Genomic DNA, 13,344 nt, shown 5'->3' with positions numbered 1-13,344 from the left:
TCTCCTTCCACCATTGGTTCCGAGCATCTACTCGAAGGTGCTGAGGCATTGAAATAGGTGATATTTCTTTTATGGAACGGATGGGTTCTGAGGGTGGATATTGGGGCAAGGATACCCAATAGGGCCAGCATGATGGATCCAGAAGGTGTTGTGGTGGGTCCCACAGTTGAGGAAACCAGTGACTCCCTGGTGGCAGGAGTGGAGGATACTGGATGATATAGAAGGTCTTTGTTGGTACTCATTGTGGCGGGAAGGGATGGATGGCTCCTGTCCCTTGTCAGATTTAGCCGAAGGCAAAAATTCAGAGCTCAGTTCCATCAGCGGTACCATTGGAAGCGTGTCTGCGGCTGGAGCAGGGGGCGAGGGGTGCCTCAGCTGTGGCACACCCTGTGCAGGAGATAACGTTTTCCTGGAAGTAGAGGGTCTCAGAAGGTGTGGACACCTCAACTCTCCCAGAGTAAACACTTCCTGGGGCTCTGGCCTTTTTCTCGACCTCTCTGGAGCCAAAGGTACCCTCTCCTCAGCAGTGGTCTTCCTCAAAACAGATGGCTCTCAAGCTCAGACAGATGCCAGTGTTGACGGTGCATGTGGGTCAGTATCCAGTACCAACAGATCCGTGGTTTCTGTGGTCTCTTTTCATGCTTGTGTGCTTTAGGGCATGCTGGCTCCCCATGACTGGAACTTGTGGAAGAAGCCTCTCCTTTGTTAAGTCTTGGAAGAAACGTACTGCCATACTTATGTGCATGTTTCCTTGCCTCTCGACTAGGTCCTGGTGCAGGGTCCATAGTGATAGTACTGCCCGTGCTGGACTCTGTAGCTGGAGGCATACTCCTGGCTGCTGCAAGCCGATGTAAGGGGCTGGAGGGAGGGTTGCCTGGCCTGGGTCCAAATGAAGTGTCATGGCAACTTCCATGAGATACTTCCAGAGGCAGAGAGCTTGGCCTTCTTGGATACAGCTGGGGAAGGACTGGCAGATACTGCACCTGGATGAAATGTGGGCTTCTCCCAAGCAGTAGAGGCAGTGTTGATGTTTGTCGCTGACCAAGAAGGAACGCGGGAAGGAGGTGCAGATTTAGAGCTTGGGATTTTGGCACAGTCCAATATCCGCATGTGAGTATGGGGGCGTGTTTACATGGAAGACACCCCCCACCCCAAGGAACTCAATTCTATTCCTAAAACTAGTAAACTACAAAACTACTATATAAACAGTAAAATCAGTAAAATACTCTAAGCTAATTAAGTACAACTCTATATTTAAAAGTGCGTCACACACGAGAGGACACTAATAATTCCGACCTAGACCATGCAGTGATGAGAAGGAACTGGTGCCGCAGTCTGTCTTCTCTGCCCTTTATCACTTCGTATGAAACCATGAGGCGAGCCAAGGGCACTTGCACTGACCAACAGACACTATTACTTTCAAGATCTCCGGTTCTGGACGCACGGTGCGCATGCGTAAACCCTCAGTGGAATACAATAGGGACCATCGTTTGAAGAAGCAGACTTCATATGCAGAAGGATATGGCTCTCTTGGTACTGGGGGGGTCTATTGTGGAATCAGAAGGTTGTTCTGCATTGATGACAGCCCCAGTTCTCCCTTGGATTCATCTTCCATGACAGGCGTCAATGTTAAGGGGCACATCACCAGAATTGGGCTAGCTGCTGGAAAGGTCCTTTCTGCTGCAGGCTGATCCTTCTCTCAGTCCTTAATATTGTCAAGGGCCTGGTGGATTTATCTACAGAGACTTTAGGTAGTTTTTCCTTATAGGAAGACACTTAGCTCCTCCCAGAATCTCTGGCACTGCGTTCAGAGTGGCCTCTCTTAATGCTGGACTTCGACACCAGAGGTGTTGGTATGGCTTTGATAGCAAAGATGTTGGGGTTGGCTTTGGTACCAAGAGCCTCTGGGTTAGGTATTAATACAACCACCATCTTCTTGGTACTGAACTTCAGTGTTTTTTTTCTGCTAGATGGGGCATGGATGATTTTGGCTTGTCCAGTAGCAGAACTCTAGAGCTTGTCTCATCAAGATTTGATGAGACCTTCATGAATTGTTGCAAAAGACAGAACTTCCACCTCATATATCATGACTTACTTTTCTAAGCAGAGAACAATAGGCACACTGAATTTCTGCTTGGTATATGCGACTTCTAGGTAGAAGAGACACCTGTTGTGTTAATCTTAAAGGGATTTACTCATCACAGGATGGATAAAGATTCAAGCCCACAGGCTTTGAGTCTGCAACTCTAAGGTACCCTGTGCAGAGAGGGAGGTATTGGTCACTACTCAGTCCAGATGGGCAGAGACTATGACTGCAATTGTAAGTCAAGATAATTGAAGTTCTGAAGGTTTTTAAAAGACCTGTAGAAGGTTTAGCCAAAGCTAAACGGCAGCAGATTAGACATTCACTAGGTTCTGCCTCACTGCCATGTGAGGTAAGGGGAACTGAGACCACCCTGCCCTTTACACACCCTCATATAGGCCCACAGGGTGCAAGTGCGACCCCAGATACTGCTACTTAAAATAATTCCATCTTGTGCCCGAGGACAATGTGCACCTACAGTAGCATGCAGACTGGCACATACTAGAAAAGCCTTTTATACTGATGCCTAAGAAACATAATGCAAAGTTAAACAGTACTAGTAATCAGAATTCCAAACAATTTTAATGTCTAATTTTCCAATTTCTAACCCAGTTTCTTCACATCCATCATTTTCAATGTTACACTTTTATTTCTCTTCAGTTACTCTCCCACATTAACATTTTATAAATGCCTTAAAAACAAACACAAAAATGCTAGATTGCTATGGCAATCTCTTACATTTCCAGTAAAATGCTTAACTATAAACTTAATACTGCTTCAGAATAAGCAAGTACCACACAGACATGGCAATGATTGGAGAGAAAAAGCTGCTGCACCATTGTTTAAATCCCTCAATTACACCTTAATTTGTAAGCCAAGTCTAAAGTTTTTTGTGACTATATAGCCACAAAATAGATTTAGGTGGGATCCATATGCTGCTAGCTTCTATATTACAATCTAGATGGAAGATATGGCTGAATGTGTTCATATGGTTAGGGGAAATTACTCTAACATTTTAAATGAGACTGATTTTTGTATACAACAGTATACTTATTCCTTATTATTTCTTTCTGGGACATTGTCTGCTCTGTGCTATACAAGTGATAAGCAAAATGTGGATACTAATATTACCCTTTTCTGTAAAATTGATATAATGTAATGTGACAGAATCTGACCTTTATGTTGACTGATATTTAAACTGAAATCAATGGGAACACATGTCACATGGTGAATAAGGGTAAACATAAGAATGACCATACTGGGTCAGACTAGAGGTACATCTAGCCCAGTAGCCTGTCTTCCAATAGTGGCCAATGCAAGGTGCTTCAGAGGGAATGAACAGAACAGGTAATTGTCAAGTGATTCATCCCTCGTTGCCCATGCCCGGCTTCTGGCAAACGGAGGCTAGGGACACCATCCCTGCCCATCCTGGCTAATAGCCATTGATGGACCTATCCTCCATGAATCTTTAAAAAAAAAACCCTGTTGTAGTCTTGGCCTTCACTATATCCCTGGCAAAGAGTTCCACAGGTTGACTGTGCGTGTATGAAGAAATACTTTATTTTGTTTGTTTTAAACCTGCTGCCTATTAATTTCATTTGGTGACCCCTAGTTCTTGTGTTATGAGAAAGAGTAAATAACACTTTATTTACTTTCTCCACACCAGTCATAATTTTAGAGACCTCTATTATATCCCCACTTAGTCATCTCTTTTCCAAGTTGATACGTCCCAGTCCTATTAATCTCTCCTCATATAGAAGCTGTTCCATGCCCCTAATATTTTGATTGCCCTTTTCTGAACCTTTTCCAATTCTAGTATATGTTTTTTGAGATGGGACGGCCACATCTGCACGCAGTATTCAAAATGTGGGCATACCACGGATTTATATAGAGGCAATATGAAGAAAATGGGCAGAAGAATCTTTCCTTTTGAAAAGAGGGATCCACACCCATGATGAGATTTAGAATAGTAGAAAAATGGTAACAAAGGACATTTTATTGGACATCTATATGCTTGAATGTTGCTGGTTACCTAGGGGGGCAGCTGACAGTACACATTTAAATCTACAGGAATTTCTAGGATGCTCACATCTCAATATCTGATTTTTATTCCACTTAAACATGAAACAGGATATGAAGTTATTAGGATCACACCTTGATGTTATTTTCTATCCTTGTTCTATATTTAGAGGGTATGCTGTACAACGTGTACATAAACATACACACACACACCTCTCTTCTTCAGAAAAGCTGAACATTTACCTCCTTATGGACATGGTATTACATTAATTCCACAACAGAATGGTGACAAGTAGGGGATCTGGGATCTACTGCTTGTGAATTATCACTGTAACAAGAATGCTGATACCATTTCCTTTGGCTGTGGGGGTGCCACAACATTACAGGAGAATCCATTTAAACTGAAAAAACAAAACAAAAAAAACCCACTTTCCAAATGAAGCCAATTTAGTATTTGGTACCTTCGCCTGCAAAGAAAACATATTTTTAACATGTAATAGTTGTAGTAATTTTCCAAATTTTAGTAACATTAAAACAAAACAGCTTGAAAATATTTAAAATATTTTAACACTCAGTCATTTGCACGCTTACACATACAGTTGCAAGATGAGGTTGTTCCGCGGGGGGGGGAGGTGGGGGATGGGGTGGGAAATCATTAAAACTGGCCAAGGAAATAGAATTTCAGAGGAAAGGAGTGCATCTGGACAAAGTGCTAGATAGCAGCCCATTGCAGTAGATCACCCCATCACATACATACACCTCCCCCCCTTCTTTCTCACTAATATTTTCTCTTTTGCTTACATTAAACTGAAAGTATGGTGCAATTATATATTCAACACCAGTAACAGCAATTAAATGTAACAGAGGTACTCTTGTAAAGTTTAAGACAAAAATCAATTAGAGCATTCATCCAACATTCAGAACACAAAAACGTAACTTAATATTTTTCATATGCTAATTCAGATGTTCAGTCCTAAGTAACACAACAGAAGCACAAGTGGATCTCAAAATTCACGTGTACATTTAAAAACATATTTAACACTAACCTTCATATTTCCCAATCGCCTTGTCCTGTCAACCACTAGAAGCTTCTTAATAAGGTCCCTGTAACAGAGGAAACATTTGTCATTGTTTTATTTCATTAGGATATGCATACTACAGACCACTGAAAGCACTTTTATTTTACCAGCATAAACACTGTGTGTGTTAACAATTCACGTTTTCCCTATTTCAGAACGTCTTACATTCAAAGGGTTCAAGACTGGTATGAAAACAGGTAACCTGTCTCAGAGGAACAGAGGTGAATCTCTCTATAGAGTGTAGTTTCTTAAGAAAAGATTTGGGATACAAGTTTCTTGCCTGAAATGTCTAACCTTCCCCTTTGCATTTTGTTAGGCATTCCAAATCTCAAGTCAACACTGAACTTCCTTCAGAGCATGGTTTTAGACTAGACCTTATAGCAAATTAAAAAAGAGATATATTTTTAAATCGTTCGGTTTTAGCCAAGAATATATTGAATTCTACCTCAGTTAAAAATAGAGAAAATGTGGAACAGCAACTTCTCTGTTTAAAATATAGTGGGGACTAGCTTGCATTCAGAAGTCCTCTGTAGAAAATGAAATGTATACTTTGAGACTAACGTTGTTTTATGAGCTTTGCATAAAGCTAAATTCAACTTTTTAAAAGCTGAGACAACACTTAGAAAAATCAAAAGTATTATGTAAATACATTTGTAAGTACTATGTTAACAACAAAATCAAGGATCACATTTTGTTTTGTTATTCCAGTGTAAATCCAGAATAACTCCATTAAGGCCTGGTCTACACAAATCATCTTACGTTGACCTAACTACAACTTTGTCCTGCCAATATAAGTGCCCTACTACACCAACATAACTATTCCACCTCCATGAGAGGTGCATGGCTTATGTTGGCGTAGCTAGGGAGATGCCATCTTACATCTTCTGTTGGCTGTCTTAATTTCAAGGCTCCGTGCTGGAGCTGTGAAATTGACAAGAAAGCCAGGCATCTAAAGTCCGGCTGTCCCTAGGTAACTGCTCCCAGCCAGGCTGCTGCCCGGAGGTTCCTCTCTTTGGGAGGTGAGGAGCTCAGAAGGCTGCCCCCCACTCCCAGCCAGTAGCGGGGCACCAAGAGCTGGGGGTGGGGCGGAAGGGAGCTGTGCTCCCAGCAGGGAGCGGCATGGAGTGCTCAGCACCTCAGACAGTGGAAGCGCTCCTGGTGAGCACGTGCACTACCAACAGAAGGTGGGTAGTAATTACTGCGGTGGCTGTAAGTCGACCTAACATAGGTTGACTTAGGGCATGTCTACACTGGAGCCCTAAGGCAGTGAAATTACCCTGGATATACACAGTTATTACAGAGAAATTCAGCAATGAATTTCTACAGTGAATTACATGTTCTCTCAATGGCTATATTCTTAATTATCTACAACTTATCCTCTTCAATGAAAGCAAAGTAGCAGTTTTGTATATTCCACAATAATCAATGTCTAAGACAAAACATACAGCTTAGCCATCTTCGCTGTTTTGCAGCCTAAAGAAGAAAGAGGTGCTACTGCAATCTTCCTTGTATGAAGGGACTTCAAAACAGGAGTTCCTCAGAGAAAGATTGTGAAAAAAATCAGATCCATATTTATCTAACCCAGCAAATAAATATAGTTTTTTTCCTTTGAGAAACCTAGAAATCTTAGTTTGGGGCATATTGAAAATGGTGAACTGAATATTAAATTTGCTAAACAGCTTGAAAACTGTCATATATGGCAGAGCAAATATTTCTGAAACTCAGTGGAAAAAAACCCCACTCAGCTGCCAGCTATACGGGAATACGAACGTGACATTGGAAGGAGATTTCCTAATCTCCCATAAACATTTCAGCCAGTAAATGGCTGGATTTAGATTCAGTCCTGTGATTCAGTCATTTGTAGTCATTCCTGAAGGAATTTCTTCTCCTCCCAGGGCATCCCAGAAGACACTTAAGGATGGGTGAGGGAGGAGGAGAAATCTAACCATTATTGTTCTAAACAAATAGACACCCTTTCAAATAGAAGAGTGAAAAGTAATTCAAATTAGAAATGAAGGGCCAGATCTATTGCTAGATCCCACTGGGTTAGAAACAAGTTTGTGTAGTCGCTTACTGTGTCATTTAAATCAGCATTGTGTTATTTAATTGATGACTCTTAGCAGAGTAAGTTGTAGAGCTCTTCTTTTGACTGCTCCTCAAACAAGCCTTGGAAATGCAGAAAATACACAGCTGAGACAGGAACTGACTCAATGATGTTGAGTTGTCACTGAAGCTGTGAATGTACGTTGGATTCAAAGAGAAGGAGTATCCAAATTAACATCTGCATCAAGAAACAGTGTAGTGCTTCCTTAATGTCCTACTTTATATACAGGATTAAAAAGTCAAGTGTTCTAACAGTTCATTACATATAGTGTTGAATTCAAGTAGGTGCCGACATCCTAGATCAGACCTGCTCAATAATAATTATTTAGACTGCAATGGCACCCCCATTGTTATGCATTTCCAAAACACAAGAGATGACATCTTCGCCCTGAAGAGTTTACCCAAAAAACCAAAACCACACACACCACACACTTTTCAAAACAGAGTGGTCAGGGAGGTGGCTGACACACCTATTAGTAGTTCTGTTTTTCAATGGGGAACAGGGTGGGCAGGGGACAGCTACAGACAAATACCTTCAAACCAAGGGATTATTAGATGGCTAAATTCTTGTAATTTGGCTCAGAAGTGGTTCTTGAATACAGATTTGAACTAGAAAAGGATAATGGTCAGGGCATGAAAGTTCAGGAGAGGCATTTCACATGTAGGGGATGGGAAGGAATAAAGCACAGACTGTTGCGGGAAGTCAGATAAACTGGCAACAAGGATGACATCAGAGGCAGAGTGAAGAGCGATGTGAAAAAAGACTAGGTTAGAAGTAAAAAAGGCAGAGAGTTATGCAGGGCCTTACTGGCAGTAACAAGAAACTTGAACTTGAAACAGTGGAAGAGGAGAAAGTGGTGTGGCATAGTCAGATCAACAGTCTACAAAAGCAGCTGTTTTCTCTAAGGATTATAGGGAATGGTATGGGCATCAAGTGGGAAAGATAAAAAGAGGCTGCAGTATCAAAGGTGACAGATCAAAGCCTTGTCAAGAGTCTTTAATGGCTAGACATTATGGAAATGTTGTGGAGAAAGAATTATTTGGGCACAACCTGGATGGGGGGGGGGGGGGAGGGAGAGGAAGGGATGTGTCAAAAATGAAAGAATAGGGGTTGAGTTCATAATAAAAAAAAATAGGGAGTTCTGTTTAAGTTGATGGTGAGAAGTCAAGGAAGAGATGTCAAAGAGGTAGGATGAAATACAGAATTGGATAGTGGGAAACAGGTTAGGAGTGAAGTGATAGATTGGTGAGTCAACAGTATAAAGAAATACTAGATGAGCTCATCCAAAAAGATGTAAAAGGAAAGAACTGAGGGGTGAAGAACAGAGCCATGTGCGACCCCCTCTCCCCTGAAGGTGGGGAGGAAGGAGGAAGATTACCCATCAAGAAAGACACTACAAAAATACCTAAAGAAGTAGGAGGAGAACCAGGAAAAGAGAGTATTCAAAGGGTATGATACCTAAAGTAGCCTAACTGCTCATTAATGGCCATCTTTCTCAACTTACAATGGAACTTGGATACACTTGGTGAGTGCGGTGACTAGAATGTCTTTCATGGCATCAGAATTTACCGGATGATACAAGTCAGTGATTACGAGTCAGTGTGATTGAGAAATACAAACAGATGCTGACAGTACCCTATGTTTAATTGCTTTTCATCACGATGGCCTAGTTATCAATGACAAAGAAACCAACTTTGTACTGTTCACCTTCTGGCCATGTATCCAGAAATTACTGCAGACAGCACATGCGGAGATGTGTACTCTTTGTTGAGAAGGATTGTATTAAAACACAATGGACGAGAAGAGGAATCTGCAGGAAACTGGTAGCAGCAGCAGCAGCATTTCGAGGGCAGCCACTGTTCAGAATATGTACAAGTATGGGATACTAGGATCAGTCAGCATAAGCACATATAATAAGCTGATGCATGCTCATGAAATCTGCTGATACAGCTTTAATAATGGTCTTGTGAGAAGCCTTGTGCTTGAAGAGGCATTCACAGGAGATGGGAAAGAGAAACATTTAAATTATATTAAATATGTTTTCAGGACTAACTTTAGTCCAAAATATTTTGCAACAAAGTGTTTTAAAATACTGCAAGAAGGTATCCTCCTATGCAGACCCTTTCAAACTATGCTAAAGAGATAATTAAAAATAAACATTTCAGTGATGAAAGCCAGTATACTTACTTCACATACAAATCCAAATGTCTGGGGAAATCTATTTTGCCAGCAAGAATCTTCTGATATATACCAAATGGGTTGTCATCAAAAAATGGAGGAAACCTATTTGAATTAAACAACCAAAACACAGCTTTCTTTAGTTATCTGCAAAAATGTATAATGGTATTATGTTGAAGTAATTTATCTGCTGACCAGATTGTTAGGTACATAGTTATTCTATATGCACTGAGGCATTGCGTATTGAAGTCAGGGTTAACCACACCTCTGTAACCCAATTAAGATCGCTATTCTGCAAAACATAGAATGTACAGAAAATATTCAGAATATATGAAAATTTAAATACTGAGAACTATTTTTAATATTACAACAGAAAGGTCAGTCACATATAGTGAGGGAAGATTTCCCTTAGAAAGTCTGGGCTTTGGCTTCTTCCCTATTGGTGAAATTTGAGAGCACTCACCAAAACCAGTTCTTCCCTTCTAGTCTGAACACTACTGACTTTCCCTTCACCTCGGCTGCCAATTCCAGAATTAATTAAGAAACTGTAGTTCCTTACCTTTAAAAGACAATATAAAAATAAGGAGCCAGTTGCCTCTCTCTCTTTTTTTGTTTTTTGTTTGTTTGTTTGTTTGTTTGCTGCACCTCTTGCAACAACTAAGAATTTGTATCCTCTCTTGGGCTTCTCTTTCTATAGGCTGACCTATTTGCTCACCAGAAAGTATACATGTATCACTGTGGAAATACATCACTTCAGTAGGTTTAATAAATTGAATTCTGGACTCCATACATTTCCTGGAATTCTGGACATCCACCTTCCTAAAAGTTACCCAGGGGAATCTTTTTTATCAAAAGAAGCTACTGTGTAACTACTGCTCTTACAGCCACCACCCATACATGGAATGTGGTGTCACTGTTAGCAATGCTTATGCTTCTAAAATTGAAAAGGGTTGCAGCTCCTCATCTTCACTGGTGTCAAGGCTGTAGGGGGAAAAAACACCACCACTATTTTTTACTTTACATCGAGTCTTTAGTAGTGTAATGCCTTGTGTAGACTAGGAAGAAGGCTGGTGTTTTTAATGTATTAGCTAAAATGTTTTAAAGAAGTGCTGAATAAAACCATGTTAAATCCTATCTACATTAGGTTCTAACACCTTTAAAAGTTACAGTTAGTTTCGTCCCTACTGTGTTAACACGCTTAGCTCCTTTTTTTAAATGTGTACATTAGGTGCTAATACTTTGCAAACACTTGGTAGTCTAGACAAGACCTTAGTGCCAGAACAATAAACATTTTCCTCCTACATGACTTTTTTTCTGAAGCCTTGTGTTTTTGTTTTTTTAATTTAGTCTCTTGTTCCATAATTACTGTATGTCAGGTAGATACTAACTGGACAATTGTTTCAATTTTATACCAGATTGTAACTTCATGTAACAAGTACAGTAACTGGATTAACATTCCTCATACACTGTAGTTACCAAACCACAGTCACAGGCAACAACCAAGTTCAGAGTTTCCCTAGATGCTGTTTGAGTGTCCAAGAAAAACAACAACAACAAAAAACGGCCATACCTTCACCAAAGAAAATAACTAAAATATTTTTGGTAAGAACACACAAGAGGGTGGAACTTTTCCCCCCCCCCATAAAAGGAAAAGTAACAATACACCTTGTTTGGATGATCTCACCATGAAATAGTGGAGCTAGTTGTCCAGGAAACTTCAGAACATACAATCACAAGTTTTTCTGAAGTCTAAGGCCCAGATTTGTAAAGGTATTTAGGCTCAGCTATACTCATTGATTTAGGAACCTAAGTCTCATTTTCAAAAGTAATTTAAGTACTTCAGTGCCCAGATGTCAGTGGGATTTAGGCTTCAAAGTGCCAAACTGTCTTTTAAAAATGTGCCTAAATATCTTTAAAAATCTGGGCCTAAATTCCTATCTCAGACAACTACAAGAAAGAACAAGGTAGCAAGAGAGGGTATCAAATTTTGGATGTGCTCAGTTTATTCCCCCTTATATAGCAGAGAGATTGAATGGATGCCCTGTTTCTTATTTAGGACAGCCTATAGAATTGTGTTGCATCTGTGTAATATTTTTATTCATCCAAATGATACTAATCTCTAAACTTTCAATTTTGTATTTATGACTAAGATTCATAATCCTATTTTTGACTTGGTGCATGCATTACAAAAAATGAATTTTATGCAAGAAGATTTTTTTGATGGAAGTTATTTCCATCTTATTTCTCTCAAAAACATTTTTTTTTAAATGATTGGATTCTCTCCCATGGAAAAGCCCAGGTGAGACATTGAGAAATATGATAGGGAATGAATGAGTCTAACCATCAGTACAAGTTATTACACTGCCACAAATTAAAAATGCAATTTCTTTCTGCAAAAGTATGCCATTCAAATCTAATTGTAACTGCTACCTAGGACAGATATGTACTCCATCAGTTGCTTAGAGAGCTTCTGGAGCAGAAAGCAATGCTGACATCTGGATTCCATTCAATAAAATGATAATGATATTGGAATGCAAGTTTGTGCTTCAATAATTCTCTACTGTTGACAATTGCAGACACATTTTATAAGCAGTACACTATTGTTGGAGTATACATTTGTTTTCTCTTCCAAAGACTTAATTGCTTAACACAGCTTTGACCTTTAACATTAATCTCAGAGAAAAACCAAGATGGCAGCATCTTGGAAGACTGGTCCTATTTATAAAATGCTAAATGTTCAGTTATGGTTAGAAAGCACTCCACTATATTGTGTTCATTTTATAGGATACTACTCTAATCAGACTTTCCCCTACTGACGTGAATAATCCCTATGACTAGCAGTGGAGCAGGGATTTTGTTTGTGACTATATATATCCACTTTTATTCAACTCCTACATATCAAATATATTCCCAGAGGCGGAGTTCTTCATCTATTCTTGAGAATACTGACATCTCAGGGCTATTCACATGGGGACTATTACATGCAACCATATTCTGCATGAAAGGAAAATCTGATAGCACCCAAGTGGAACTAGTAAAAGAAAACAAAAGAAAGACTAAGCAACATATGATAGGACATTCAGCAACTTTTAAGAAGGTTAGCATGTTTTCCTTGAAAAGCTTGTTAGCCTTTAAAAAAAGAACTGCAAAACAAAAAAGTCAACATTATAGTTATCTGATGAATGTCCCTAATAAGTTTAAAGGAGCACAGACAGCAAAGTTAAATAGGATACCACACCAACTTGAAATTAGTCATTAAAAAAAAGATGCAGAAATCCCACCTGCCCTTGAGTGTCCATCAAATTTGTAATTTTACAAACATCTCCCCCCTTCATTTTTAAGTTTCTCTCCCCTGTTGCTGTGTTAAAGACTCATACAAACATAAGAAAAATCAGTGAAATTGATGAGTTATCAAATGTATAAAATGAAAAAAAAAAATCATCTCTATTCTTTTTCAACTACTGTAATCTACCTGTGACCTGTCACAATAATAGATTAAAAAAAATCCAGATTTTTTTTTTAAATTAATGTTGACCATGTCCCTTCACAGTGTAGGCCTGGCTAGAATTTGAACCCACTGCAGATCACTGTTCACCTGGAGTTCTCATTGCTTCTGGATACCCCAACAGCCACAGACATGGTAGGCACCCTTTTCCATCTACAGCTGACAAGCAGGCTGTGTCCCTTCTGTCATGTTCAGACTTTGTTATGGTGATTCACATCTTCGTGATCTCCAGGCTTGACCACTGTAATAATTCTCTAACTATTAATGAAGCTGCCAATCTTCAATCAAAAAAAAAAAAAAAAAAAAAGCGACAGTTGACTTAGAACACAGTAGTACTGTCTGCTTAGGAACGAAGGCTGACAAAAGTACATCCCCT

General features: G+C 39.7%; 1 protein-coding gene across 1 annotated transcript in view; it reads right to left on the bottom strand.

The window, feature by feature from the left end:
- The window catches only part of PRKX (protein kinase cAMP-dependent X-linked catalytic subunit), a 128,472-nt gene that overhangs the window by 22,669 nt on the left and 92,459 nt on the right, over positions 1–13,344 (bottom strand). The window contains exons 5-6 of the mRNA XM_065408647.1: positions 9,473–9,568; positions 5,149–5,206 (exon numbers count right to left, since the gene is read on the bottom strand). Of these exons, the coding sequence (XP_065264719.1) occupies positions 5,149–5,206; positions 9,473–9,568 (154 nt within the window). The remainder of the gene's footprint in view (positions 1–5,148; positions 5,207–9,472; positions 9,569–13,344) is intronic.

This window comes from Emys orbicularis, chromosome 1, assembly GCF_028017835.1.
Source record: "Emys orbicularis isolate rEmyOrb1 chromosome 1, rEmyOrb1.hap1, whole genome shotgun sequence".
NCBI lineage: Eukaryota > Metazoa > Chordata > Testudines > Emydidae > Emys > Emys orbicularis.
The sequence above is the reverse complement of the archived record's forward strand: the minus strand, read 5'-3'. Positions and strand labels throughout refer to the sequence as shown.